The 25877-nt window shown below is 47.8% G+C and overlaps 12 protein-coding genes across 12 annotated transcripts; 4 read left to right on the top strand and 8 right to left on the bottom strand.

Annotated features, from left to right (window-relative positions):
* Positions 1–62: 62 nt before the first annotated feature.
* On the bottom strand, positions 63–2179 carry N7471_005816 (putative CorA family metal ion transporter; the record flags this gene model as incomplete). The annotated part of the gene is made up of 6 exons (XM_057278535.1): positions 63–156; positions 209–262; positions 311–363; positions 411–484; positions 534–751; positions 804–2179. 6 exons carry the CDS (start codon positions 2177–2179, stop codon positions 63–65), a joined length of 1869 nt encoding a protein of 622 aa, XP_057138145.1.
* Positions 2180–2965: 786 nt separating this feature from the next.
* On the bottom strand, positions 2966–6465 carry N7471_005815 (DNA-directed DNA polymerase gamma MIP1; the record flags this gene model as incomplete). The annotated part of the gene is made up of 2 exons (XM_057278534.1): positions 2966–6222; positions 6291–6465. The coding sequence occupies 2 exons, from the start codon at positions 6463–6465 to the stop codon at positions 2966–2968; spliced, it is 3432 nt and encodes a 1143-aa protein (XP_057138144.1).
* A 661-nt stretch (positions 6466–7126) lies between these two features.
* N7471_005814 (uncharacterized protein) lies at positions 7127–7803 on the top strand (the record flags this gene model as incomplete). Its single annotated transcript, XM_057278533.1, has 2 exons — positions 7127–7529; positions 7595–7803. The coding sequence occupies 2 exons, from the start codon at positions 7127–7129 to the stop codon at positions 7801–7803; spliced, it is 612 nt and encodes a 203-aa protein (XP_057138143.1).
* Positions 7804–8042: 239 nt separating this feature from the next.
* On the bottom strand, positions 8043–9649 carry N7471_005813 (uncharacterized protein; the record flags this gene model as incomplete). The annotated part of the gene is made up of 2 exons (XM_057278532.1): positions 8043–9406; positions 9460–9649. 2 exons carry the CDS (start codon positions 9647–9649, stop codon positions 8043–8045), a joined length of 1554 nt encoding a protein of 517 aa, XP_057138142.1.
* A 1145-nt stretch (positions 9650–10794) lies between these two features.
* On the top strand, positions 10795–11412 carry N7471_005812 (Major facilitator superfamily domain general substrate transporter; the record flags this gene model as incomplete). Its single annotated transcript, XM_057278531.1, has 3 exons — positions 10795–10869; positions 10905–11104; positions 11184–11412. The coding sequence occupies 3 exons, from the start codon at positions 10795–10797 to the stop codon at positions 11410–11412; spliced, it is 504 nt and encodes a 167-aa protein (XP_057138141.1).
* Positions 11413–11927: 515 nt separating this feature from the next.
* N7471_005811 (uncharacterized protein) lies at positions 11928–13556 on the bottom strand (the record flags this gene model as incomplete). The annotated part of the gene is made up of 8 exons (XM_057278530.1): positions 11928–12260; positions 12315–12571; positions 12622–12772; positions 12867–12966; positions 13061–13178; positions 13249–13254; positions 13328–13395; positions 13462–13556. 8 exons carry the CDS (start codon positions 13554–13556, stop codon positions 11928–11930), a joined length of 1128 nt encoding a protein of 375 aa, XP_057138140.1.
* A 701-nt stretch (positions 13557–14257) lies between these two features.
* Positions 14258–14968, top strand: N7471_005810 (N-terminal protein methyltransferase; the record flags this gene model as incomplete). The annotated part of the gene is made up of 1 exon (XM_057278529.1): positions 14258–14968. The coding sequence occupies one exon, from the start codon at positions 14258–14260 to the stop codon at positions 14966–14968; it is 711 nt and encodes a 236-aa protein (XP_057138139.1).
* A 251-nt stretch (positions 14969–15219) lies between these two features.
* On the bottom strand, positions 15220–16629 carry N7471_005809 (putative zinc metallopeptidase; the record flags this gene model as incomplete). Its single annotated transcript, XM_057278528.1, has 1 exon — positions 15220–16629. One exon carries the CDS (start codon positions 16627–16629, stop codon positions 15220–15222), a length of 1410 nt encoding a protein of 469 aa, XP_057138138.1.
* Positions 16630–16899: 270 nt separating this feature from the next.
* Positions 16900–20279, bottom strand: N7471_005808 (Phytanoyl-CoA dioxygenase; the record flags this gene model as incomplete). The annotated part of the gene is made up of 8 exons (XM_057278527.1): positions 16900–17101; positions 17175–17756; positions 17809–17883; positions 17938–18783; positions 18841–18924; positions 18973–19095; positions 19218–20162; positions 20218–20279. 8 exons carry the CDS (start codon positions 20277–20279, stop codon positions 16900–16902), a joined length of 2919 nt encoding a protein of 972 aa, XP_057138137.1.
* A 757-nt stretch (positions 20280–21036) lies between these two features.
* N7471_005807 (uncharacterized protein) lies at positions 21037–21713 on the bottom strand (the record flags this gene model as incomplete). Its single annotated transcript, XM_057278526.1, has 2 exons — positions 21037–21624; positions 21705–21713. The coding sequence occupies 2 exons, from the start codon at positions 21711–21713 to the stop codon at positions 21037–21039; spliced, it is 597 nt and encodes a 198-aa protein (XP_057138136.1).
* Positions 21714–24594: 2881 nt separating this feature from the next.
* Positions 24595–24947, top strand: N7471_005806 (aromatic compound dioxygenase; the record flags this gene model as incomplete). The annotated part of the gene is made up of 2 exons (XM_057278525.1): positions 24595–24841; positions 24874–24947. 2 exons carry the CDS (start codon positions 24595–24597, stop codon positions 24945–24947), a joined length of 321 nt encoding a protein of 106 aa, XP_057138135.1.
* Positions 24948–25020: 73 nt separating this feature from the next.
* Positions 25021–25371, bottom strand: N7471_005805 (uncharacterized protein; the record flags this gene model as incomplete). Its single annotated transcript, XM_057278524.1, has 2 exons — positions 25021–25112; positions 25140–25371. The coding sequence occupies 2 exons, from the start codon at positions 25369–25371 to the stop codon at positions 25021–25023; spliced, it is 324 nt and encodes a 107-aa protein (XP_057138134.1).
* Between the last annotated feature and the right edge of the window lie 506 nt (positions 25372–25877).

The raw sequence follows: 25877 nt of genomic DNA, 5'->3' as shown, positions 1-25877 counted from the left end.
AACACCCGTATGCAATAACATGGTACAATAATAGGAACACTGAGCTGTAGGACGTTCGCGATCTATTTCTGCTTCCTCTCTCTTCTCTGCTTCCTCGAGCTAACAATCAAACGTCGCTGAGCAAGCATGACAGCGTAGCGCTGGATTTTGTCGCGCCTAGAGATGCGGGTTAGTGTCGGCTGTTTTCGACAGGAATATTAGAACTTACATCAGGAAGAAAATCGTAGCGCAGACGAACGGTACTGCAATCTTCCAGAAATATCTACTCAAGTTAGTAACAAGTCTAGAAGAAAGGGGTCGAAAGACATACCCTTCATTGTTTTCGATTGCCCCGAAATGCGTGAAGTTCATTCCGAAATAACCCTAAAACTGTCAGTGGGATTTTCTTAATAGATTCAAGGTATACATACTGTCAAGAATGTCATAGGAAGATAAAGACAAGTCACAAGAGTAAGCTGCTTCATACTCTCGTTCTGGTAGGCACCTGCACAGCATATTAGTTTGGTTTCTTCATGAGCTGCCAAAGAACGTACCAATAGTATTGAAAATGAGGTCAATCATGTTATCAGCGTTACGCCGCATCTGATCGTACCCTTCAACGATGGTAATGCAATGATCTAGGGCATCGCCCAAATACGTATGGCACATAGAGCTGATCGTAACACTTGTGCCTCCAATACTCTTCAGATTTGGCGTTACAATCCCGACATGTGGGCGGGGATCAACAGGTTCCGCAGGAGTCCCAGCTGGGCTAAGGGGGGTTCCGCAAGACGCCAAAGCCTGGTGTGCCGATAGGCTCAGACCGGTGATCACGGAGAGCATTAATCACAGCCACCATAGGCTGCATAGAGTTCCGCAGAACAGCAATCTCGGATGTCAAGATATATAAAGACTTTGACTGTTCAATGTCTGGATCAGTCAGGACCTCCAGCTCGAGGTCTCCGATCGCATCTTGATAAGCCATCGTCACTGGAATCGCAAGATCAATCACGGCATCGAGAATGGCCTGCAGAAGCATACTGGCATCGCACGACTGTCTAAGGATAGTCTCAGGCGAAGTGAGGCGCCTGACAATTGGCGCCTCGATGTCATCCGCGCTCGTTTCGAAAAAGGACGTCACCGTATTATCGGCATGTAGGAAGATCGAAACTTGTTCCAAAGTGACACATAGTCCTTTGGCAGCAAGTGCAGCATGGCGTTCCATGAACTCAATTCGATCCTCATTGGGACCGCCGCGATACCGCTGAAGACTCCTGGCAGTCGTTTCTGTGGCGGTTCCAACATTTCCAAAATGGGAGTTCTGGTTTGAAGTTTGTCCAACCCCAGGACGAACGCTCGATCCATATGTCGCCTTATCCTTGCGCTCCTGTCTCGTGGAGGACCTGAATCGGAAAATGTCTTTCAATGCCGCCATGATAACATTCCACTTCGTGGGTCGCTTCAACGAAATCGAGCTCTTCTCACTGACCACAGAGCTTTTCCGGTCCCTTGACCTCCACCGATTGACCGAAGTTTCCTCCTCATCTTCTGAATCAGAGGAGTCCTCTTCTTGTATCTTCATCAACTTTTGCAATGTCAGTACGACGAAGGCATGGTCCGAGTACCAATCCGCTTTTGTGCGATTAGTGGTATGGACAACATCCTCAATTGCAAGCCGATGTAATCTCTTATGATTTCCAAGAATCTTGATCACATCCCAGCTCAACCCATTGACATTGATCCACCGGCATTGCACCCAGGGCTCTCTCTCCCGCTCCAAAAATTGCTCCAGTGTGTCATTGTCCAGCTCATACTGTCGCATTTCATGTTGTGAGAAATCCACCACCGTAATCTGGCAGCGTCGGTGTAGGTCCGCGGGTATGTTGGACGCCCATTCTGATGTGTACGGCGGTAGCGGCTTGGTTGGGTCGATACCAGGTTCGGTTCCTGGCTGCCAATTGGGATCTTGTGCGAATCCTTCGGGGTGGTATGACCGGGCGGTATTGCGTCTGGCTCGGCGTTTTGTCGTCTCGGTGGAGTTCACTCGTGCTGCTGCTGTGGTGAATGCGGGGGACGCAGTTTCCTCTCTCTCTTTTCCTGCTGGACAGACTTGGGAGCTGATCGACGGGCGACCTGCCTCAACATCGACCTCGGGTCGTGGAACACCGTGCTGCGCATAATCAAGCGAGTGTACGCTCATTTTTACGGTTCATATAGATGCGCACATCCAATCGCGACGGTGGAATGACGGGTTTTCATCGGCTCCGAACTTCAACGCGCTGCGTCTCAATGATGTGAAACCTGGGCCAGGGGGATATTTTAGTCAATGCCTGACGAAAATATACTCAGTATATTTATTTGAATAATCGATGCGCCTCTCATTGAGACACCACAACTTCAAGGGAGAACATGTCGAACTTGCGCGGGGGATATGACGTCGAAGGGGCGTTTTTCTGCCGCGTCTGCAGAGATAATTTAGACGAAACCGGTCTCAAATTGAAAGGCTATATTTGAACATAAAAGACATGAAAATGAAGAAACGAAAGTAATGAATAAATAGTGAGCAGGAAAAAAACAGAAAAAAAGAGGAGACAGGGGTTTTCGCAGGGGGGTGGAGTAACTTATGCTTATCTTATTTAAGGGAGACAATGGACGGGTACAGCCCCGATGAAGTACAGAGTACGAACTCTACTTCATAGTTAGTTAATACATAGTTACATACATACATATAGGCTACATATTTAGGACTCTTGAACTCATTAAGGTTGATTCGTACAAATACATAACAGGTACACGGTTTCCATTCCATCACATCACTATGCACCATACAGTAACGCCGTCCCAATGCTCGCTGCCAATCACTCCAGATACAACATCCACAATAGTTAAACAAGATGGGAAAATAGAGCAATAATTACAGTAAAAATAGGTTGCCAAAGAAAATACAAAGAGAATGAGAGAATGAGAGAAGGGGCGGAAGACAGCATTATACTCGGGCTGTTGTTGCCCGTGGTTTCCAGGAAGGACGGTGGAATCCCATTTGAGGCTGCTTGTTCCCATGAGAACTAGGCCTAGGGGGGCCGTGGAAGTCGGGATAGAGACCTGACTCCATGTCCATCAGAACCGCCCGCTGGGGCTTTGCTGAGGTCCAATTGGTAGATTTGCCTTTCGGTTTGGTAGAAGGGGTGCGAGGGCTAGGAGCGCTGGCACCAGTAGCTGCTCGCGTCTTCTCCTTGATGATATCGCGGAGCTCTTTGTCATCCTTGGTGATCTGAGCTTTGATAAAGTCAATGTCGTTGGATGCTTGGAAGGCGGACATGACCGACTCCCGTGGGGTGTATGGGTATTTTTCGGGGTTTGGAGGCGACTGTGGTGTGATGGAAGGGTCCAAGAAAGCTTCTTGATCCTTATCCAGGAGCTGAGTGATATCCAGCGTTTCACCATGCGGAATTTTGTGGGGGTGAGAGGGAGTCACACAGTCCATGTCGACTTCTTTGCGAAGCACATGGTCAATGTCGACTGCTGAGAAGTAGGCACAGGATTGGGGAAGATCATCAATGCCCACTTGCTGCGAAAATAAGGCGCGGGTCCAAACGTTGGCAATCTGCAAAGCCATTGCAGCGCGGTACCTGTCTTCATCTTTGACAAGGTAGCGAATTTCATCGTGAACAGTGATGGCTAAGCGGGCCTGGATGTTGAATTGTCGGATGAGATAGTCCATGCCAACGATCAAGAGGTGAAGATAATCGACACCCGACGACTGAATGGCCCAATTGATTCGGGAAGTCATGAAGCTGCCTTTGTTGATGAAACGTCGCATGAGCGCCTCGGTGATCCCAGCACCCAAAGCGGGGGTTCTAGGTCGTTCTTGATCCGCGAACTCTTCGAGTTTATTGAACACAAAGGATTCAGTGCCACCTCGCCAAAACGGCGTCTCACTCAATAGGCGACGTGAAGTGCGCGTTCCCTTGGTCTCTTTGTATAGGTTCTTAGCAGTCTCTTGTGTCTGCTTTTCAGTCAGAGATGGGTTGAACTGGCGAAGTAAAGTAGCGGCGAACTTGACGCCTGCCCCGTAGATTCGGCCGTAGTTGAAGACCTTGGCATCATTACGCGAGATTCCCAGAATCGACGCACTTCGTGAGTGAAGATCCGTCCCCTCAGCTTTGGACCCTTCTAAGCACATGAAGCCAATTGCGTTTCCTCCGTGAATCTGGAATGGGGCATCTCCAACAAGACTTGCAATCCATAATTCCTGGGAGTCGACATCGGCTCCAACGAACGAGTAGCCTGGCGGTGCTTTGATCATAGCCTTTAGCTCTGACCCAACACGGTTGGCTTTCGCGTTACTTGCAGTTAACCAAGTATTTTCCACGGCACGTCGAGTGATGGTTCCCATGGGAATAACTTGAGGCAGAATGAACCCGACACGATTCTCACTTGCTTGACTCTTCTCTCCGCCCTTTTGCACCTGATCTTCATAGACCACGATTTGACCCTTGATTCGATCTCGGGCGCTGATCCAGTAGGAGCATGACGCGTTCATATCTAGCGCTTGTTTGGCAAGTTCATATTGAGACGACAAGATTCCACGCTCGAAATATTGCATGTACCCTTTGCCAAGCGGATTGGTACACCTGGCCTGGGGGCCGTCTTTGTGGGGAATTTTGAAGTATGTGGCTTTCCTATCGTCTCGCAACTCGGTGTTCTTTTCCTCGGCCATATCGCACATGACGACTGGCTGGTTCTCATACTGTTTGATTTGATCACGGGGAACGCGGAAAGTCCATCCGTGAAGGTCCGACCAAACAAGAGGGTAGTTGTCCCATGACAGTTTCAGCAAAACAGGTGCAATGCGAGTTCGTACCGTCAGGTTGATCTCTGCAGCGTTTGAAGTAAAAAGATCCTTGTACCACTTGGGCATTCCTGGTTTCTTTTGTCTGGCTGCCGGCCGAGGAGGATCGCCCTTCTTCTTTCCTTTCGCCATTTTGATCTCTTGGCCGGACCAGTCCAGCTGTTGTAGCCAAGGATCATTCGTGTAAATGTCTGGTTGATCTTTATACTTCAATGCCTCGTCGCATAGTGCTAGCAATTTACTTTGGACATCGTCAAGTCGCTTATGATAGGTTTCCTCTGCGCTGGCAAGATACTCTTCCCAGGACTGGTTGACTGGCAAAATGACAGAGGACAAGTGTCGAAGAGCGCCGAAACTGACAGGATGCGGGCAAGTCTCAAGAAAGTTGGGGAAAACTTTTCGGTAGACACGGTGGGTGATGGCAACATCGGCGGCACAGTAGTCGAGAAGCTCCTCCAGTCTGCCCAGGATGGAGTCACGATCAAGTTCACCGAAGAAATCTCTCTGCGCCTTATCGATGGTGACATCACAATGGAATTTAGCCACATCTCGCAGGGAGTTCACCGAGCTTCGCCCAACCCAAAGCTCTTCCTCTTCTTCCCTCAACATATTGTTTTCGAGAAGTGCGGCAAGCTCCACAGAATCGTGCTCATTCGCGATTTTATCTCTCATGTCCTGATTCTTTTTGTGGCGCATCCATGTTGGTCTCTGTTGTGAACACATGCCGTTGACCGCCACATGAAGGGACATTGTGTCAAGAAAGAAGTTTTGAGATTGCTGCATGTTGTATTCCTCAAGGACTCGGGCTCGATCGTAACCAATATTGTGGCCAACCACAATGCGAGGTTGAGTGGGATCTCCTAAGGGCACCAACTGTATTTCATTCTTTGACTCGCCGAGAAGCCATGGTGATAGCCAGGCATACCATGCTGTCGGGCTTACCGCACAAGCCATGACTGCAAATGAATTATTTTTGTACATCACCTCGGTGTCGAATGTTAACATTGATTCATTTGGGGCGTCGACAGGCTCAGAAGTGCCATCACTATGGTATTTCGTCCATCCACTGCGTTTGACCCATTTGCGTGGTTTGGCCGGACAGTTGTGAGCCGCATATGATTTAGCCCATGACAGGTAGGGCTCGGAAGAATCCATTCCAAGTTTGTAGAAGTGCTCGTCCAATGTTTGCCCCTTGAGAGCAGGAAGATCGAATGCGACAGGACCGGCGCCATTTTGAGATTTGCCCAGGAGCTCATGTCTAGCCAAATGATCCTTCGAAAGAGCGACTAGTTCTGGGTCCGGGACGCGACCTTTATTTGGGAAGACTTGAGCATGGACATGGTCACTCAGCTGTTGGACTCCGATGTCATTGAATCTGGATGAGGAAGGGACTGCGCGAGATCAGTAATTGCGATTTGGTTGTTTTCTTATCGAAAAGCGCAAAAGACAGGACACCCACCAGAAAGAGATCGTGTTGTGGTAACATTGTCGGCGGAAGTAGAGGAAAGTCTTGTATGACTTCTGTGTAATTGGTACCATGATGGCGGCTTAACCAGGAGCGGCGAGCTCAGTCGCGAGAAAGACCTCACGGCACCCCTGGAACAAGGAGTGCAGGAGGACTTCCAAGATAACATCATAAAAATAGAAGTTGCCAATGTTATGTCATGTTAAAAGTATGGCCACAGCCGTAAGGCTGCACTGGTAGCCCGAAGAAAATCCTAAAAAAAGAAGTATTGAAGATGAATGTAGGTAATTTCCATATCATCGCCTATCACGATATCTCAGATCTGGGGCGTCATGCCGGTCGGAATATTGTTTTCCCTGTGTTCTGGACCGCCTTCTACTTGTAGACAATACGAAATTCTGTTCGAGGGACTTGATCACGTGGTACACTATATCCAATCAATGAACACCCCTCCATTAACTCGCTGACCGCCTTCCAATCATAGACAGGCAATACTAAGCGGGCTTATCTGATCCCTTATCGCCACATGACCTGTTCGATAAGATCCATGTGTCCGGCATTGTCGCCATCACCTGCTTTGATCGCTGAAGAGGCCCCCGATTTTGCTGACAATACTTTTCTGCTCAAACTCATGATAGCGGCATTGTGTCTTAACGAAATCTTTCAAAATCCTGAGGCTGTTCGTCGGCCACCAATTCTAGATCGTCCCACGTCCTGGTCCACACGGCAGCACAGAGCTGCAGACGAACGACTTTCCAATCCTAGACTATTTCCCTCGTTCAACGTGACGCAGACCTTTTAGAAAGAGTCCTACTTCCCAGTCTGTTACAATGAGCAGAAATAGGGCTGATGTTGTCGACCTGACAACCAGATCATCGCGGCAAAATCCCATCTCTTTATCCTCCTCCCCGCCTACCGCGTCGAACCCTACAACCTCTTCCAGCCATGGACAATTGGCTACTGCTCGCGGTGTTAAGCGTCGCCGTAACTGGAGCGACGAACACGGCGATCCAGTCGCATCCTCTTCGGCTATCTCCGAGGAGCACATCGAAACAATCGATATGACCGACGACTCAGGCGCAGCCGCACTTGCTCGAACGGTAGCTAAGCAGAGGGAGGATGCCATCAAAGCGCAGGCATCAGCGGAAAGCGATTCAAACCTCTCCGCTATACTCGCTTACAAATGTCCCATTTGCATGGAGACGCCTGTGGACGCAACGAGCACCTCATGCGGTATGTTCTTCATTACCATATAAGCTTTGATCATGCCAGGGCTTCTACTGACTCCTCATGTTTAGGTCATCTCTTTTGTCACAAGTGCATCATCGACTGCTTGAAGATGAGCGAACAAACACGCGGCGGTGACTCTTCGAAACACCACAAGGGGACCTGCCCGGTGTGCCGCACACCGATTTCGCGAAAGGAGACGCCTGGGAAGTCTAAGAATCTCATTCCGCTGTTGTTCCTGACGAAAAAGCGAGGTGATCTTCCCGTGTCGAGCTCATAAAGCCTTTCCATCAACTTTTCCCTCGGCTCTTCAAATCTTTGTTTTCTCTCGACTCTTGCGGCATTGCGAATCGGAGCATGGGAATGGATGGTATATTTTTGGAATTTTGCATAAGCGATTTGCGTCTGTGGTTAACGACCTGGGATTGACGAATGGAGTTCCATTTTCTATTGATTTACATGGTGACGTAGTTGTATCTCGAAATAGATTATAATACAATGTTTACTTCTGAACAGATACTATTGCATATCCTTTCGGTCCCTTCTTGCAGGATCGAGTGTATTCCGTCGACTCAGCGCATTTCCCAGACCCCCACGAACCATTGCATCCCCCTTCTTCCCCAACACTACCTCAATGGCCTGCACAAGGGCATTGGGATCATATTGCATCCCCACAACGGTCTCTTTATCACCATCCTTAGCCATGATCTTTCGTCCGTAAAGACGAAGCGTTTCAATGCCCATATTCGTGAGCCGCTCCCGGTCCACATGCGGTGTCCCCGGACCATCCAGATGCAAGATATGAGTCACATAGTTGGTATATGGAAGGGCTCTGTAATTTTGAACATTGTCTTGCACTGAAGTCGTCGCGGGATCCTGGCTTTGATGCTGAGCATGAACAATCGGGCCCCGTCCACGGCTCTCCTCTCCAGCGCTTACAATTGCTTCCACAAAATCAGACGCGGCAAATGGTGCGGATAGAGGCCCCGTTTCCCGATCCAATGATCCATTCAAAATAAGGATTTTGTGCCGGGCAGGACTGGAAACGATGCTTTTGCCTACGCCTCGTAGGACGATAGCAGGGATGATTGATGTGTAGAGGGATCCGATGCTGTAGATAATGGCCTGGGAATCGTTTATTGCTTCTAGCACTCGCGGATTCGCGGGTGGTCGGATCTCCTGGCCGTAGGGGTTGATGTACCAGATGCGAGTGATTCTGGAACTCAAATCTTCGTTCTCGGTTTTACTGAACTTGATATTCTTGTTGCGGAGAGTTGCCAGAGAGCCAGGAAGATGATCCTCTTCGTATGTCGTCGGGTCCGACATTTCGGAATCCGTGTAATCAACATCATCTCCATCGGCAAGGAGCAGACTCGGCCTCCTAGAGCGGGAGTTGTGCTCAAGGGCCGTCACCTCGCTTGGGTGCGAAATACTGTTCTGACCGACAATGACAGTTCCGTCGGCAAGCGATGCAGAGATATGGTGGGAGAAATTGGAGTTGATTGCTGGGATTACGCGCACCAGGTCTGACGGAACGCCACACATGCTCCCAAGTAGATAGATGGCACTTTCGAAGCTTCCACTGAACAGCCGGGCGGCAGTCAAGAAAAGATTTCCCACACTTGCGGAGGTGAAGTCAAAAGTTGATGATGGCGGTCGGGCTCGTTTCAGGATTTCCAGATTTAATACATTGAAGAATGAGCGTATCAACTCTTTCTTTGCGGGGGTGATAGCTGTCCATAGCCCAGATGTGCCGTCAACGATGGACTGCCATTCATTGGTTGCGATGCCTGCTTCCGCAGGCAGCCGATGGTTAAATAATGCCTTGACTGCTGACCTCTCAGGGTTTGCTGGCGAATCCGGAATCAAGCGTACCAATCGACCTGTCCGACAAGTTAGCAAGCAAGTTAGGGGAGATCCAAGGTGTTGGGCTTACTCCGAACATCACCAATCCCAGGGCCACCGAATATTCGAATCAACTCGGAGGAGGATCCTCCGTTGTCACTGATTGGAATGATGTAGCTAAGTGGACAATTCTTGCTTTCACGGACGGCGCTGAATACATCGACGAGATTGTTCGCCGCGCTCCCTCCCGATATTACAACAATCCCTCTATTGGTCGCCATGGCAAAATATTTGTTTTCTGCTTTCAGCACTTGAGAAGCTTCAAATTCGATGCGAAGCCACTAACAAATGTCGCAGGGTGTTTGAATACTTTGAAGGATGAAATTTAAGACATTGGGGGCATGTCTGGGCCCGCACGCGCAACAATGACACATTGCCCATAAACAGCCACAACACCAAAACCGCCAACTTCGCGAATATCTAGTCGGGCTTTTACAATTAAAAATGTCTGTTACAAATAGCTGCTAGATTTAAATGGAACCGCAATACACAAAGTCTCTATTATTAGCTATTTATGGAGTTAGTTGACTGCGTCGCTCTATATGGGTAGTGTTGATTTCTTCAGTATAGTTGTAGACAGACCAAGGCCCTATGTGCCGTATTTTTGACAAATGTTTTGAGTTGGGCTTTGCTATCACACAACCAATGTTGTGGAATGTTTGTGGCGTCAAAAAAGATCGTGTCGACAACCACTCAGTATATCCAACCCTAATCCCGAATATTACCCCAGGTCGACCAAGATTCTTCCATGTAGACTGACAACTCCTTAAATTTGAAGATATGAAACCGCTAATTCCAGACTAGATGCGAGGAAAGATGGTTGAAAAGTCATCTCCCTTATAAATATCACTCCCTAACTTGCTAGACAACTAATACAACCAACCATCGCTGAGATGCCTATATCTGTCGAACATAATAAAGCTCAGGATTTGGACTCTGAGAATACCGTCAGGTGTATAATTATCGATGCAGACGCTGAGAAGAAGCTCGTTTGAAAGATCGATCTCTATCTGATGCCTTCAGACTTTATTCTTTACCTTTTCTCCCACATGGTACCTTAATCTGGCAATTGCCAAATTATATTCCGCTAAAAATAAATAAAAATACTAGGACAGGCGAACATTGGTTTTGCAAAATCGCCGGAATGGAAGAGGATCTGCACCTCACATCACATCAATACTATACAGCAGCGATAGTATGGGTGATTGGTTATACTATCTCTGCAGTGCTGTCTAAGTATCATGCAAACTGTGTGTCTTCCACATACAAAATCCTAAAGTCTAGACTTAGTATCATTCTCTCTCGGACTCGCCCATCAGTTTTCATTCCGATAATCACGTTTTCATGGGGATCTGTCGCGGCCTTAATGGGAGCTGTCCGTCATCAGGGCCAACTGATAGACCTCAGATTCCTTCTTGGTGTCTTCGAAGCAGGGTTTAGTGTAAGTGACTCGAAGAACGAAAGCTAGCCCAACAGAGAGTCCTCGATGATGGAATCGCCGACCAAGGCGACTCGAAAAACCAAAACACCTCTATCTTTGTACTCCTCAAAGAACTCTCAAATTGGCGAACCTGGGTGCTGATACCGGGCTACATGACCCTTTTGGGAACAGGGGCTATCTCATACTTCTATCCGACTTTGGTCAACGACATGGGATACACCTCCACCGCCGCGCAGTACATGACAGCTCCGCTCTATATAGCCTCTCTGGCTGCCGCTATCCCCATTTGCTGCTGACCGCAAATCCCATAGTAGGGGACGGCTATTGGTGGGCAACATGATAGTCGGGATGATGTTTTTCGCTCTTACGGAGGGTATTCAAAACTATATTGCGCGGTATGTGTTTTTGTGCTTCATTAACATGACACTCTGGACGGGAAACGCGCTGGCTCTTTCATTTGCTACTACCGCTCTAGCTTCGGTTACTCGTGATGTTCGTGCGATCATGCTCGCGCGGATGACTAGCGTTGCTGCTTTGGGGTAGTTATATGGGACTGCCCTGTTTCCGGCCGAAGACTGGCCTGCGTATGTCGTCGCGTTTTCTGTCTTTGTTGCTACTTTTGCCGTCGGGGCTGTTTGCTATGGCCTGGCGGATATCTTGTTCAAGCGTTATCCATGAAAGGGTTGATATAGGTGATACGCCGAGTCATTGTCGAGGAATCTACCTGAAACGTTGAATTGGAACCATTGTACTCCGTACTGCGCAATGGAAACACCAGGAATAAATATATAGTTGATACAATATATCAATTTCATACAGCCGTTTATTATAAATCCTATCCCCAAAGAAAACAGCCAGATATCGTCTATGTCCCCTAACTTTACATGCATGTTCTGTCCTGTCCAGACAAGACATGGTCTTTATCAAAATTTAACATAAGCATCGGGTTTATTTACCCGAGCTTGGATTCATGAAACAATAGGCCCACACGGAATGTGCTCCGTGTGTTCCAAATTTCCGTCGATTGCTTCAGTTCGCCAATGTACGCGCGTTCGTGCTTAGTGAGTCACCTGAGCAGCAGCAGCGGGGGCGGAGCTACCACTGTAGAGAACAAGCAGAACGAGAGCGCAAGGAACACCGATGAGGATGGCCTTGGTGCGGGCAGGGTTGCTGCGATTGTACTCACCAACCTGGAGGCGCACATCGGTAGCAAGGCTCTGGCACTTCTCAGCACCGAGCTTGTAGTACACCAGACCAGCCAGGGCAATGGAGTAACCGAAGAACTGCTGGGGAGTGACGGGATCGCGGAAAATGAACATGGAGGCACCGACAAGGAGGATATCCTTGAGGATACCAGCCATGGTCAGGACAACAGCAGAAGTCTTGCCAATCTATTGGTGTGTTAGTGACGGAGTGGTTACTATCCAAGAGATGAAATGACTTACCAGCAAAACAACGGAAGCGTTAAGAAGGAAAGCAACCAGTGCGTTGGCAACGAGAGTTCCGATACCGAGACCGTAGATATCACCCATGGTAAGACGAGGAGCCTCAGCGAAGAGGGTGACGACACCGTTGGTGATGGCGCAGGCCGGGGCGTAGTAGTACAGAGAGACCAAGGGGTCCATCTTGAACTCGGCGGAGCTGAGCAAACGCTGGACCATGACAAGACGGAGGGCCTCGAAGACGATACCGGCAAGCTGGACTGTACGGTCGTTAGGACTAGAATTTCAAATATACCAGAAGACAACATACTCAGGAAGCCGATCATCTCGAACTTGATCTCGCCGAACGAGGCAATCACAACACCGACAACAATGAGAGCCACGTTGCCGAGAGTCTTAAAGTTGTAAGGAGCGATTCCGAAAGCCCAGGTGGCCAACAAGGTTGCGACAGCGTTGGTAGCCTAGAAAAGATGGTATTAGCATTGAGTCGAGCCTAGCATTCGAGAGAGCGGACGGAGATTGCAACTGAGGCCGAAACTCCCGGTTCAAACGCACCTTAAGCATCTGGATGAAGGAAACACTCAGGTAGAGGTATGCCAAGTTACCGCAGATCAGACTCAAACTGAACATGACACCAATGGGCACAATGGCGCGACTGTATTACACAAATCCACCGGTTAGCGATCGAGAATTCGGGTCGGACTGCAGCCGTGCTGGTTATTCAATATTGCATCATCGGGGTTGCTCACGCATAGGTGGCCGGGTTCATTGGGACCTTGTGGCGGGAGTCAAGCACGGTAGTGAACCGGGCAAGAATCTGGGTCATCGCCGTTGCGAACACCATGTGCCAGGTGGTCAAGAAGAGCGCTGGTATCTCATGTCAGTAAATGATTTCTCCGGACGCGGTTAAATCTCGCTTGGCGGTGGAAAGACTCACGGAAGTCTAGAATCAATAAAAGTTAGCTGCGAAGTCCAATAATGTGAATAATAGGGGATCAGAGATAAGGGGTCCATACTGAACTTGGCGCTCGCAAGAACCCATTTGTTGAACAGGATGACGCTGGAACTCAGAGCAATCCACAGGCTAAAAAGTCAAGTCTTAGTTAATTCTGGACAACAAGGCCTTCAGGACTTGAATAGAGTTACGTACGCGATGTAGAAACCGGGGTGGAGGCCATTGTCCTTGGGGGCAGGAGAGCCACCCTCGAGCTTACGCTCATCCTGCGATGAGCGAGCGTTTGCCATGGTGAAAATCAAAAAAACAGTATAAAGGAATGACTGTGGTGAGTAGGAAAAAAGTGGTTGAAAGGGAGATGATAAGGGGAAAGAAATGATTTATGAACGATCGGCAGTTTACACCCCTATGGAGACGCTACAGCGGGCCACTTCCAATCACAACGCTGTTTCAACGGGTGTGTCCAGGTGTCGCCCCAGTGCTTCCACGTAATCCCCCAAGCCCTGAGTCCCTGAGCTTAGGTTTCAGGGTATTGGAGATCGAGATTTTTCTGGTCTATCCCTGTCGATCATAGCACAGCCCACTCGAAGTCTTTTTTTTTTCCTTGTCTAGCGTATCACGTCTTCATGAGGCCAATTAGGGTCAATTTAAAGTCAAATTGCCAAGAAAACAGGGAAATGATTTTAGCGTTCAGACAGAGAAATGATAGCCACCAATCACAATACAGGATGCATATATTCATATCGAAGATAGAGCCTACAACATACTACATAGTACTAGTTAATTACATATGTACGTACAACATAGTCATAACAACATAATTATAACGTTGCACGTTGTACGATGTACGTTGCAATTAAATGATCACGTGATGGGGATAGATATAGATTTTCTCGTGATACACTCATCACCTAAGACAATCTTGCCTCTTACGGATGTTCAATCACTCCGATAAACAATTATACAGGCCACCATTGTCAAAACTTCCAACATGACAGACTCAAACACCACAGCCGATTCCAAAATCGACCATGCCGCCTCCTTGAAATATTGGAACAGCGTCCCAGCCACCACGGGCAGCATGCTGGGCGAGTTCCCTTCAGTGTCACGCATTGACCTACAGGGGTCTAAAACTTTCCTAGCCAAGATCCGCCGTTTACTACCAGGTGTTCAATCTGAGGGCAAATTCCACCAAGGTGTGGACTGTGGCGCCGGTGTCGGCCGAGTGACAGAAGGTTTCCTGAGCCATGTCTGTGATGTGGTAGATGCCGTAGAGCCGGTAGCCAAATTCACACAAGTGATGCAAGACAGCCAATTGAAAAGAGACGGCATCTTTGGAACCATCTACACGCGTGGCCTTGAAGATTGGACCCCAGAGAAGAAATATGATTTGATCTGGGTCCAGTGGTGTGTGGGCCACCTCACCGACTCACAGCTCATTGACTATACTGTGCGGTGCCGCAAGGCGTTGACTGAAACCGGTCTGATGGTTCTCAAGGAGAACCTGTCCACCCATTTCTCCGGACAGGATATGTACGACAGTGAGGATAGCAGTGTCACAAGGACAGATGCGAAATTCAGACAAGTCTTCGAGGCGGCTGGTATGGAGATCGTCAAGTCGGAACTCCAGAAGGGCTTCCCCCAGTCTTTCAACCTCTTACCTGTGCAGTTCTATGCCTTGCGGCCGAAGACAACCAATTAGCTCTCTATGCCTTGTGTCTCTCTTTTGCCCGATCGTTGACGGTCCATGATGCCAGATTTTGGTGTCTGCGGATTTTCATTATTAATCCAATGGGGACTTTGATGGATGCTTACACGCTTCTGAAATTCTCGGTTCGCTGAAACGCGTTGATTCATATCTCTTAATCGCCAGTTCGCATGGATGATCACACCCATTGACCGTTATGTACATATAACCACTTTCTTCGACAGCCACTATTGTATGAAACCAAATCAAAATTGATACAGAGCGTCTGAATCCGCCACAGCAAAAGGAGAAATCTTAAGTCGTCCACCAGAAACCACATCCCTATTCAATTTCCCCGGCGGAGTCCACACAACCTCCGCAACATTTGTTCGCGGCCGCGACACCTCACACCCAGTATCATCTCTATGATGAACCAACAACAGGTCCGGTTGATACCCCTGCTTCACACATAGACCCGAATGGGATGGAGAGAGCCCGATAGCCGCCCTGGCTCGCGTCGAGACACATTCATAGAGTAGCTCAGCATCCGCCTGACTTCCAGCCTGGTAGATTCCCACGCCGAGACAAGCCAACGATAACGGATCGGGCAAACCCCATGGGGTAAACGAATTGCCAACATTATTCACCCCGATCACTGCATCCAGGCTGTATTTCCGGATCATCTCTAGGACTTGTAGAGTGCCTCTCGGGCGATCTTGCGGAGATTTGCGGTCCCCGCTCGTTCTGGGAGGTGACGCCATGTACATATCGCTAGTTGGTAGACCCACAAAGCTGACTGGGAGTTTATTCTCGTGGATTTCTGTTGCTAGCCGGGCCCATTCGCTCTCCGTGAGCAGTGTCAGTCGTGTACAATGACCAAGCATGACACGCTTGTCTGTTGAGTGGCTAGTCCAGCTTCGTTGTTTGAGGGTATGTAACACATGCCAAACTAGGGCCTCTTTGTTTGAATCGAGGTTATAATCAAGGTGGAAGTCGACGTGTTTGTTCAGCTCCAAGGCACGGTCAATCGCCCATTCGATGTTTTGCTTTGCAGCCTCGGGACTGGATTCGACGTATGGTGTTGTCCCAATAACATCGATTTGCGAATATTTATGAAGAGCGGTTTTCAGAAAGTCCATGTTTTGTTCTCCATGTTCATTAGAGAATATAGGATCTTGCGCAAAACAGACGATTTGGATATCGCAAGAATCTTTCCATTGATTTTTCAAAGCAACAGCAGCTTCTAAACAAATCAGCTGCACTGTGTGGTCTACCTCAACAAATGCTCTCATTGCAGTGACACCCGATGCAACGGACTCAGCAAGAAGCCACTCTCCTCTTCTAATGATATCAGAATGGCTGAATTGTTGTTTGGCCTTGGTCGTGGAGGACAAAGCCTCCTGGAACGTGCCAGTCGTAGGAAGAAGCGGGGCATATTCAAGTGCGCTGTGGATAAAGGCTTTATCGAGATGAATATGAGGGTGTGTCAAGGCTGGTAGCGCCAGAGGAGACTCGAAATCCTCCTTAGTAGAGGGCTCATGCGGGGTCACAGAGGTGACTGTGCCCTGTGGAGAGTCTGCAGGGTATTCAATCTGGATATCCCAGGTGGACAGCTCCCCTGCCAGTCGAACACCACGAATGAAATTAATCTGGCTCGTTAGTCGTGGTGGAGACATATTCTTGTGCAAGTGAAGTGTTGTCTGATTGGAATCCCTTCCCGAAATCCCTCCCGCAGCGCGTGGGGGTTCGAAAGCTTGCCCTGGTGGAGATCACGGGCTTACTGATAACACACCCACCGTAGACAACTTCTTTGAAATAACAATATATTCAATAGGCTTAAAATGGTAGGTTCGATGATCTTCAGCGCCTTTAAATTCACAAATATACATGCAAATGAAGTAACAAAATACGTATATATACCCAAGCATAGATCGAGAGGCTCTCTACTAAGCTCCCCGAACTGATACTCGCACTTTCTGGCGGATTGTCTTCAACATACTGACGACTGTATCCGCTGTTTCGCAATGCGACGCCCATAGTTCAATGCTTTGAATTGCTTCTTTCACTAGCTCATCGAAGTCCGGAACAAGGGCCTCTAAGGCCGGCGTGGTTTTTGCAGTCGAGAGAGTAAAAATGGCAGCCAACATTCTAGACGTGGAAAATAAGTAAGTAAACTTCACGAACCTGCCAAAGCCACTTTAAAGCGAAGAGATGATCTTACGATTGCATTCTATGCCAGTTTGCGTGTGTTCTCTGCCGCATAAGAAGCGATGCCGCCCAGATGAATTTGCGACAGCTATCGACACATTTCTTGCAATTCGCGAAAATAAACTCTGGCAATACCGTACTGCCCTGGGTGTGGGCAGCAAAAACAAGACTCGGGCGGCAGATGATGTGTTTTGTGGCATAGTACCGGGCGAGAATGTAAGTATCGTAAGGGTGATCGGCGGATATTGAATTGCCCAGGGTTGGTCTGATGGGATTTGGGAGAGAGCCAAACCAATCCTCCAATTGACGATCGAGTTCCTCGCTGATTGTCTTAAGAGATGTAATGGAATGCTTTTGGGGGGTCGCACTGGGGGTATCGCTTGTGTGTTGGGGCGGAGGGCTGGCATGGAAATTCTCCTGGTCAGATTTTGCATACAGAGCACTGTGCACACGGTTGAGAAGCTTTCGAATCGAGCACATTGCGAGGAATACAAGGTGACCGTTGCGGCTATCTTCCGAAATTCGAGGGAAGGGCAATCTATCGACGAGGAGTTCAATGCCACTGGGAGGGAAGTGAAACTCCGCGAGATCGTCACTGGGGCAAGGTGGTTAGCTGAATGCAAGATAATCCCAGAGAGTATACCAACCATTCGAGGATGAAGCAACCCCAAGCAATCCGGTAGAGACTAGCTCGCTCTTCGTGCGTGTTCATGTCATGTAGTCTGTATCCAATCAGTATCAATATCTCGGAAATACGTATCAAAGAAGACACCCACTCGGAAATCATGATCTGCACACTACCGGATGCATCACGAATCATTTGCCATGCTTGGATTGGGCGTCCTATGTGACGCAGATACAAAGAGCCGTAGAATAAAGCCAAAGGCAATAAGTGGTCCGCTGTAAAGGACGTTATTAACGGGTTGTTCAAGTAGTGATACGCGGAAGCGAAATATTCCATCCCACTCAGATCTTTGTCCGCTTCGATATCAAAAATTCGCTGAGGATTCGACGAGGCCTTTCCTAGAGCCAAAATGACGAGATAAAGTGAAGTTTGGATGCTGTTGACCTTGGTATATGTTGAGAAAGTATCAAAGAGCATATGTAACAACTGCGGCTCAACAATTGGGAAGAATGGATGGACATGCTGGAGGAACTCGGTGATCAGAGGTTTGGTGACGTGGGAATGTAGTCGGGATCTGTCGATTTGTTCAAAGGTCTGGGGTATGCCTGCGACTTGGATGCTGTTGAATGGACGCTTTTTTTCTATCTGCTTGAAAAAGTCTTGAGGGTAGTCGCCAACCAAATTCTTGATTCGATCCAAGGCAAATAGGCTTCCTGTTGGCGTATGATGACCGGGCGGAATGGTAAATGTATATTCATGGCCGTATGTATTCTCCGGTGAAAAGAGGCCGAAGGAGGATTTATCGTATACATGCTCCGATGATGGGTCCCAGTCATATTTTGGCTGTGACGAATAGATAGAGGAAGTCGACCGAACTGGATGATCCGATGAAGAGCCTACTCGGGCCGAGAGATCGGTGATGGCGTCCTTTTGTTGCTCGATCAGGGTTTCCAGATGGGTCAAGCGAAGCAGGATTTCAGCTGGGATATCCTGCACCCTGTGGATCGTCACTATCTAGGAACCCTTTTTTTTTTTTCATCGTGACGCTTTCTACCTGTCGCTTTCTTGATAGACACACTGAGCCCCCGCATCGGTGCAGAGGCCACATGTCGGCTTTTGACCATCGCACTTCCGTTTCCTAGTCTAATTTAGTTGAGTGTGTCAAAAGGGGGAATTAAAACCCTACCGATGTCGACAGAAATTACATGCAATTGATGCACGCTTCCGTGGATAATCCACGGCAGGGCGAGATTCAAATGATTTCATATTTGTCCTGTGAGCAATACGGAAGATCGACGTCAAACGCTCACTGCGGGGTTCGTCAACGCCAAAACCTAGCCCCCTTAATAATCAATGTGCTTATCCTTGTCTAGGTGTTTCATCTGCCCACCACAGAAAAAAAAAAAAAGATAAATTAATATATTAATTTACCGATAAGACTTTACTCCTGCTAGTTGAAGCAACCGATCTGTGTGCTCTGGCACTTCCAAGGGCACAGAGCGATTGCGGGGATCGACCTGGCCACCCGGGAGATGCACCACGCCATCGCGTATAACGATATTCTCGTGTGCCCAATGTGTCGTTGCCCGATAAGACTCAAAAGCTTCTTTCTTCAGTTTCAAACTCTCTTCGGTCGCTAACTTAAAAGGGGCATATGATGCATAAATCACCGTTCGGATCGTGTTGCTGTTGACTGTTGGTTCCCCACCCCAATGCACAGTACGTGAATCCCACAAGATTAAATCTCCGGGCTCAGCAAGCACCTTGGATGGTTTCATACCATGATCTTCAAACCACTGGATTTCTTCCTCGCTGAATAGGCGTATGTCCTTCTGCTCCCAGGTGGATGGGTCGGTCTCAGTGTCGAAGAACCCCTCGGTTGCTGCGTTCGACCTCGGGAACACCATAAGGGATCCATCTTCGGGACCCGCATGGCTTAGATTGATAATGCCCTGAATACAGTGGATCCCGCGACGCATTGGCGACTGGTCCACGTGGGGCCACGGCTTTTGAGCTGGCTTGTCTTCTCGGTTTGGCAGAGTGATGTTCAGTGCGTCAAACGAGACGAGTAGCTCGTCCGTACCCCAGATCTTGGTGAACGCATCCAATACCTTGGGTTCCATGCGAGCATCCCACATGAATTTCTCATGGCTGACCGAATACCCATTGAATGTATTCACTTTACTTTGGACAGGCAAGTTTTCGTTGGTCCATGTGGAAGGATCATCAAGGTCGAGGGCTGTGCTGAAAGACTTGAGCCAGTCCAGGGCTTTGCGCTGGTAGCCCTGGGCCCTTTCTCGGTCAATGGCATTCTTGATGATAGCATAGCCTTGATTGTGAAGGTCGTCTCTCCAATCTCCATATGGACCACTCAACCTAGCGTCCTCAATTAGCAATTGTTGTCTGGCAGCGGAAAACATAGGAAGCTCACTCAAAAGAAGATTGATTGAGAGGCGGAGTGGTGGCAGTGGTGGTAGTGGTGGTAGTGTTCATGGTAGCTGTTTCTCCAAATATAACTATAAAGCTTTAGACTGAACTTGAATTGATGGACAAAATAATGGAGAGTTGTTGCCTTTAAGTATGTGGAATATCTAAATGTGATTTTTCATCCACTTAAGGCCAGCACATCTGGAAATTCGCAATATCTCAAAGTCCAATCTGATACCCAGATGGCCCCTTTTGGGGCGGGTGAGCGGGGGGCCGACCCCGCCAAGTCGCAAGAGCGGAGGTGCCTCAGACGGTCCGCCGAACCGCCATCCCACTTACCATTCCACTTTGATTCTAAACCAATCAGCTATGAAAATGAATGGAAACAAATCAAAAGAGCAACGTCTACGGGTTGAATTAAAAAGATCCAAGGATGACGCCTCATAGCATTCCCCCACAAAAATATTCTGATTACATCGGGTTCGCTCTATACTCTGGACATGTTGACGGAAAATTATCCAATCAAAATAGGTCTGAACAGGGCCAAGCTAAACCCTCAAAGAAATCTGCATATGGAGGTTGCCAGTAACACATCGAAATGGGCTGCCACGTGGACGGTTGTCGGCACAGCTGCAGCATCTTCCGAGTAACCAGACGCCACCTGGGCAACTAAAAGAGGCCTCATGCAGAAGACAACGGACTTCGGATATATCCATTGGGTCGTCACTAATCACTGCTCTCTTTCCTGCTTCCATATCAGCCCAAGTCCAGGCCTCTGGACATTGGAAGCTTCCTCCTAGGTACTTCGCAAACCGTAAACCGTCTAATGCTCACAAAGACAGAAATTTCCTGACTCAAACACTTTGTTATTATCCACAGCCCCGATACTGCGTTCTTCCATAAGCTCAAGTCTGTAAAATTCTGCATCTTCCATGCTCATTACCGGGCTGAGTACATTTTGACCAGGTGTATCCGGCGAGTTTGCTGAAACCTGTGAATGCACACTGTTCACAATTTTCGAGTTTTCTGGCGCCCAGTCCTCCCGCTGCGGAGGAACATTGGCAGATGATATCACACGCCTATGGGGATCGATGAGAAATAGTGCGAGGATCTTGCGATGTCCGCTTTTTGATCTGTCGGCCAACGAAAACGGTGACACTTTGTGCTGAACAGTATTGGGGAATGTCAGGAGTCGACCCTCTTGACAAACCACGCCTCCAAGCTCTTGCGTAACTTCACTTTCACTGGCATCATTCATACCCAAGCCATAAACAACTTGGAGGAAGTCGTGCCGATCTTGGTCGTATACAACGGCGTCCATCCGGCTACCTCTTTGCCGGAACGACAATGAGCTTTCAGTGATGTTTTGATTGTCGTAATAGTAGATTGCCGTTGCACATATGGGCTCGTTCTAATTAGAGATTAGCAAGATTGGTGCTTGATGAAAAAGGAAAATGGAATTGACCAGTTGACCCTCTATGTGCCAGGTACCTCCTTCATATTCGGGCTTTTCGGGGGTCAATTCGATATTTGCCAATTTACAATCACGTGTAGTCCATTTTCGCCGAATTCATCACTCAGTTTGACTCTATCCGAGTCATAAACTTTGAAAATCTCGAAATTGCCTGGCTCGGGGGCATTATCGGACGGGAAAAGTCCCAGGCCTGCCACCGCTCCTGGTAGTCATCTTCATCAAAGTCATCGTCATCCATAGCACCTGGAGGGTACATAGGCTCTGGTCCGATGTGATCACCGTAATTAACATCTTTATACGGGATTATTTGTTTACTCCATGGCCTTCTGGTCAAGGACTGATCCCAAAGCGGGATCGTTCTCGCGATGACCCTTTCGACCACATCATACAGTCCCCGATGCTCAATCGGGTGAACATTGTTGATGTAAGACCTAATGTTACAGCCAAAGTCTTTTTCTTTCGCAATGATATCTTCCACAGTATCGTACAGCCCTCGATGATCAATTGGATGAGTGTTGTCGACATAAGATGAAATCTCATCTCTCGAATCTCTGCTTCAATCTATCTATCAACTGGTTTGATTCGGTGGCATGATAAACACTACGGGGTTTGATGTGATGTTTTGGTGACCCGATTGCGAGGCTACTAATATCAACATCTATCCTAGCAGTTACCAACGAACAACTACCTATACAATCTACGGATACTCATTACATTCCATGCGAATACAAAAGATAAGCCTTTCTAACCTGAGGGATAGTACTAACATACAGAATATATGGGAATATTGACTGGAGGCTGAACCCAGCTCAAAGGAAGTCAGAACGATAAAAATATAAAGCACAACATTCCCATAATAAATAATGGACCGCCTAAGGTTCTGTCTTGCGCGTCATCCTCGACTAGTTGATAGCTACTTTTCCACCACCAACATTCCGGGTTTGAAAAGTACTTTTTAGGCCATTGAAAGGCAACTGAAAATATCAATAAAGGGAGTGCAGGTCAGAAAGGATCTTAGCCCGGGCCAGGTTGCTTCCCATTATCAAATTCACACCTCACGTAATTGGGGAGATCAATGGAAATCTATTTCATATATTAGCCGGAGTGAACGTAGGAAGGATAGAAGGTTAGTGGCAGTTTACAATGTTTGGCTTCGGACAAAATACATATCCCCTATTACATGAAGAAGCCTTGCAGCCTAGAAAAGCCGGTGTTAGTCACTTATGTTTTCACATCTTCCGTTTGCCTTGCCTTTCATGTCTACGCAATTCTCAACTCCATCAACAAAAAGTTTAGTTCCCGCAGTAGCAGTTGCTGTAAAATCACAACAAAAGCATGGTCCGACCGCAATAACAACATTAGTTACTGCAAATAGACCAAGACCAATCGTGAGGCGCATTGTTGGTAGTAGATGATATTCAGTATTCCGATATTAAAATTGCTTTGGTGTGCTATGAAGAATAGGAAATTGAGACTGGATGTTTCATTGCTTTTATATAATTTGAATCAGCTCGTGGGTGGCGTCCTAGTGTCACTTTGAGTTTAGAAGTTCAAGCTGAATGAAGTTGTGCGTAATGACGCAAAAGTCGTTAAGGTTGAAAATATTTTGACTTTCCTACAGAGCTATCCATGTCCAAGAAATAGAAAAGCTTCAAAAAGATTAAATGAGACCTATGAAGTAGATACCTCTTCCTAGAACACTGAATCTAGAGTTCGACTTTCTAGTGTTTCGTCAAACGCCTAGATGGTTCTTATCTCGTCTTAATGTGTTATAATTTGGTAGAGATGACATCACTGAATCCATAATAGCCGTTCAAAATTCCTTTCGTCAAGGAACGAGCTAAAATCATGTTTTCAAGACACCGTACTTACTCCGTAATACTAGGTTTGTTAGGGATGGTCCATGTGACTTATCCCACTCCCTCTTCTTCACCCTCATCCGCCGTAGCTTAGCTCCAACTTCCTCCACTCGCTATGCTAGGAACTTTATAAATATCAAGTCGTAATCTCGTATTTGGCTGCGATCTAGATCGAAAAGGCAAGTCACAGGTCGCAATCTAGGCATCTCTAAGCAGCAGAAACTTTTCCACTACTACTGCTTGATATAATACTCAATAATCTATCCACGTATAGCTATCAGTCGCCCCCGGTACAAATAGCCGAGAACTGCGCGGTGGTTGCGGACAAACTCAATTTTTAAAGAATCAGCGGAGGACGAGTCTAAAGCTAATCTAGACTTCCGTGCCGGCAGATGACCTAGAAAATGTGTTAGATCAACATTGAATGTCACATCCAGACACCATCCCTTTGAAGATCAATATTCGCTGGCTATCACCCTCGATCCTAGAAGTCATGACTCTACGCACCAAGAATATACGGGAGATATACTAGTGGGTCCCGGCCCTTCCCGTTCCACTGTCGATCCCTCTCTGCTCTCTCTCAACGACCCCCACTGAACGTCGCATCCTACCGCTCAATAGTCCTTCCGTTTCCACCGAAGTCTTCCTCGAGCTGAGATAAACTGACATGAATTTCACAGCCCCGATGTGACAAAAGCATGGCAAAAGGTTCTATGAATGTGTGGCCATGCAATTGGCTCCCTTGGCAAGGGCTTGGCTTTATATCTCCTTGGCCATGAGGACTGCAAAGACCAGTAGGCAGGAAGGGATTATGCACCAGGGCTTGCTCCGGAGTGCGAGCCTTCGAAGTATTTCTAAATCGGTGTTTGGTTGATGAGTGACATTCGCTTCATCATAATCAAAGTTGCAAATTGCAAATGTCGAAATGAGATGCAGGCTTGCAGCGCAACCATAAAAGACCCCAAGATGGCAAGCAATTATCAAAATTCTCTAGCAGCAGCTTCCTCTTTTCATTAGCTTACGCAGGTACCACCCACTTTTTGACATCATGTTTTTGGCCGATCTTTGGCGCCTGTCCTTCATCGGCATCGCTATCCCATTGGCCATTGCCCATCCCGAAGAGCATCCTGCAGTCGAGACCCAGGAGCGTGCTTTCCAAAACAGTGCCCATTGTAGTCTAAAAATGTGCATCGAGAAATTGGGGTCTAGCGGACACAATGCCCGCTCAGATGCTCGCCGTCGCAGCTTGTCCAGTCATGGTACCGACACAATCCTCACAAGTCCTACCTATATAGGTATCTGTCAAATAACTCTGGTGGCTTGGTAGGCGAGGAGAGGAACAGACGCAATGAGAAGCAGGAACGAAGGGAGGTGGACAAGATGTTCATGGTAGAGAAATAAACTCTCCTTCGAAATTTCATCACCATTGTCACAGTATGACAACAACCTTAATATTGTTCTCTTAAACATGCATCTATAATTGGAAGGGCCCTTTGAATATATCATGTGACATGGGGACTGCCAGGGAAGGTGCGTTGGAGGGTGTCCATTTTGGGAAAGTACGTGCTGTTAGGGGTATAAAAGGACACCCACCACCCCTCCTCCTTTTCTCTTCTTCCTCTCCCCAACCCCCTTGACCACCATCTCTCCGTAGCCCCCATGAGACAGCGTAGCGGAGGGTCCCGTAGCACATGGTGCCTGGCCTACCCACATGGATATCAACATCGTTGTTGAGGTCCATGCCCAGGAACAGGTCCGCGCCGAAATCAAACCGGGCTTTCTCGTGCGAGTTCTTTGACAAGTGACTGAGCTTTTGGGGTTCCATAGTCACTTGAACAGTTCCACGGAATACATGGGGGGTGTTTAATCACTCCCTATTTTCGTTCTAGTACACTAGTCACCTAGATAGTCACGGCAATGTCAACTTTACCGACACTTCCAACCTGAGTGCTACGCAGGTTTCCAGGTGTCCAGGTGGATGTCGTGTCTAACTTGGTCGACTGAAGAATATGAGCCAGTTTTGTTTGAAATGTCTCACGTTTATGCCCCATCTTGGCCTGGTAACTCAGGCATTGTTTTGATTTCTCTGCTGCTCCATAACCACTTATCTTCTTCCCTTGTAGTACCTTTAAGCTTCAAAGAAAGTGAAAAAGCATCAAGTATTCTTGATATGAAGTTGCTGGGTTGGAGGGCTGTAGCTACTATGTAGGCGTCGCCCACAGAGCGAGTTACGTATAGTAACCAACGCAGTCTTCTGCAAACTCCCAAACTCTGATTCACAATATCCTTCTTTGTTTTCCCTCTCCGCTTTGAAACTTTCCATCTACTTAT

Source organism: Penicillium samsonianum (assembly GCF_028829775.1).
Source record: "Penicillium samsonianum strain IBT 33392 chromosome Unknown utg000003l_segment0_segment0, whole genome shotgun sequence".
Lineage (NCBI taxonomy): Eukaryota > Fungi > Ascomycota > Eurotiomycetes > Eurotiales > Aspergillaceae > Penicillium > Penicillium samsonianum.
Note: the sequence above shows the minus strand (reverse complement) of the source record. Positions and strands in the feature narration are given on the sequence as shown.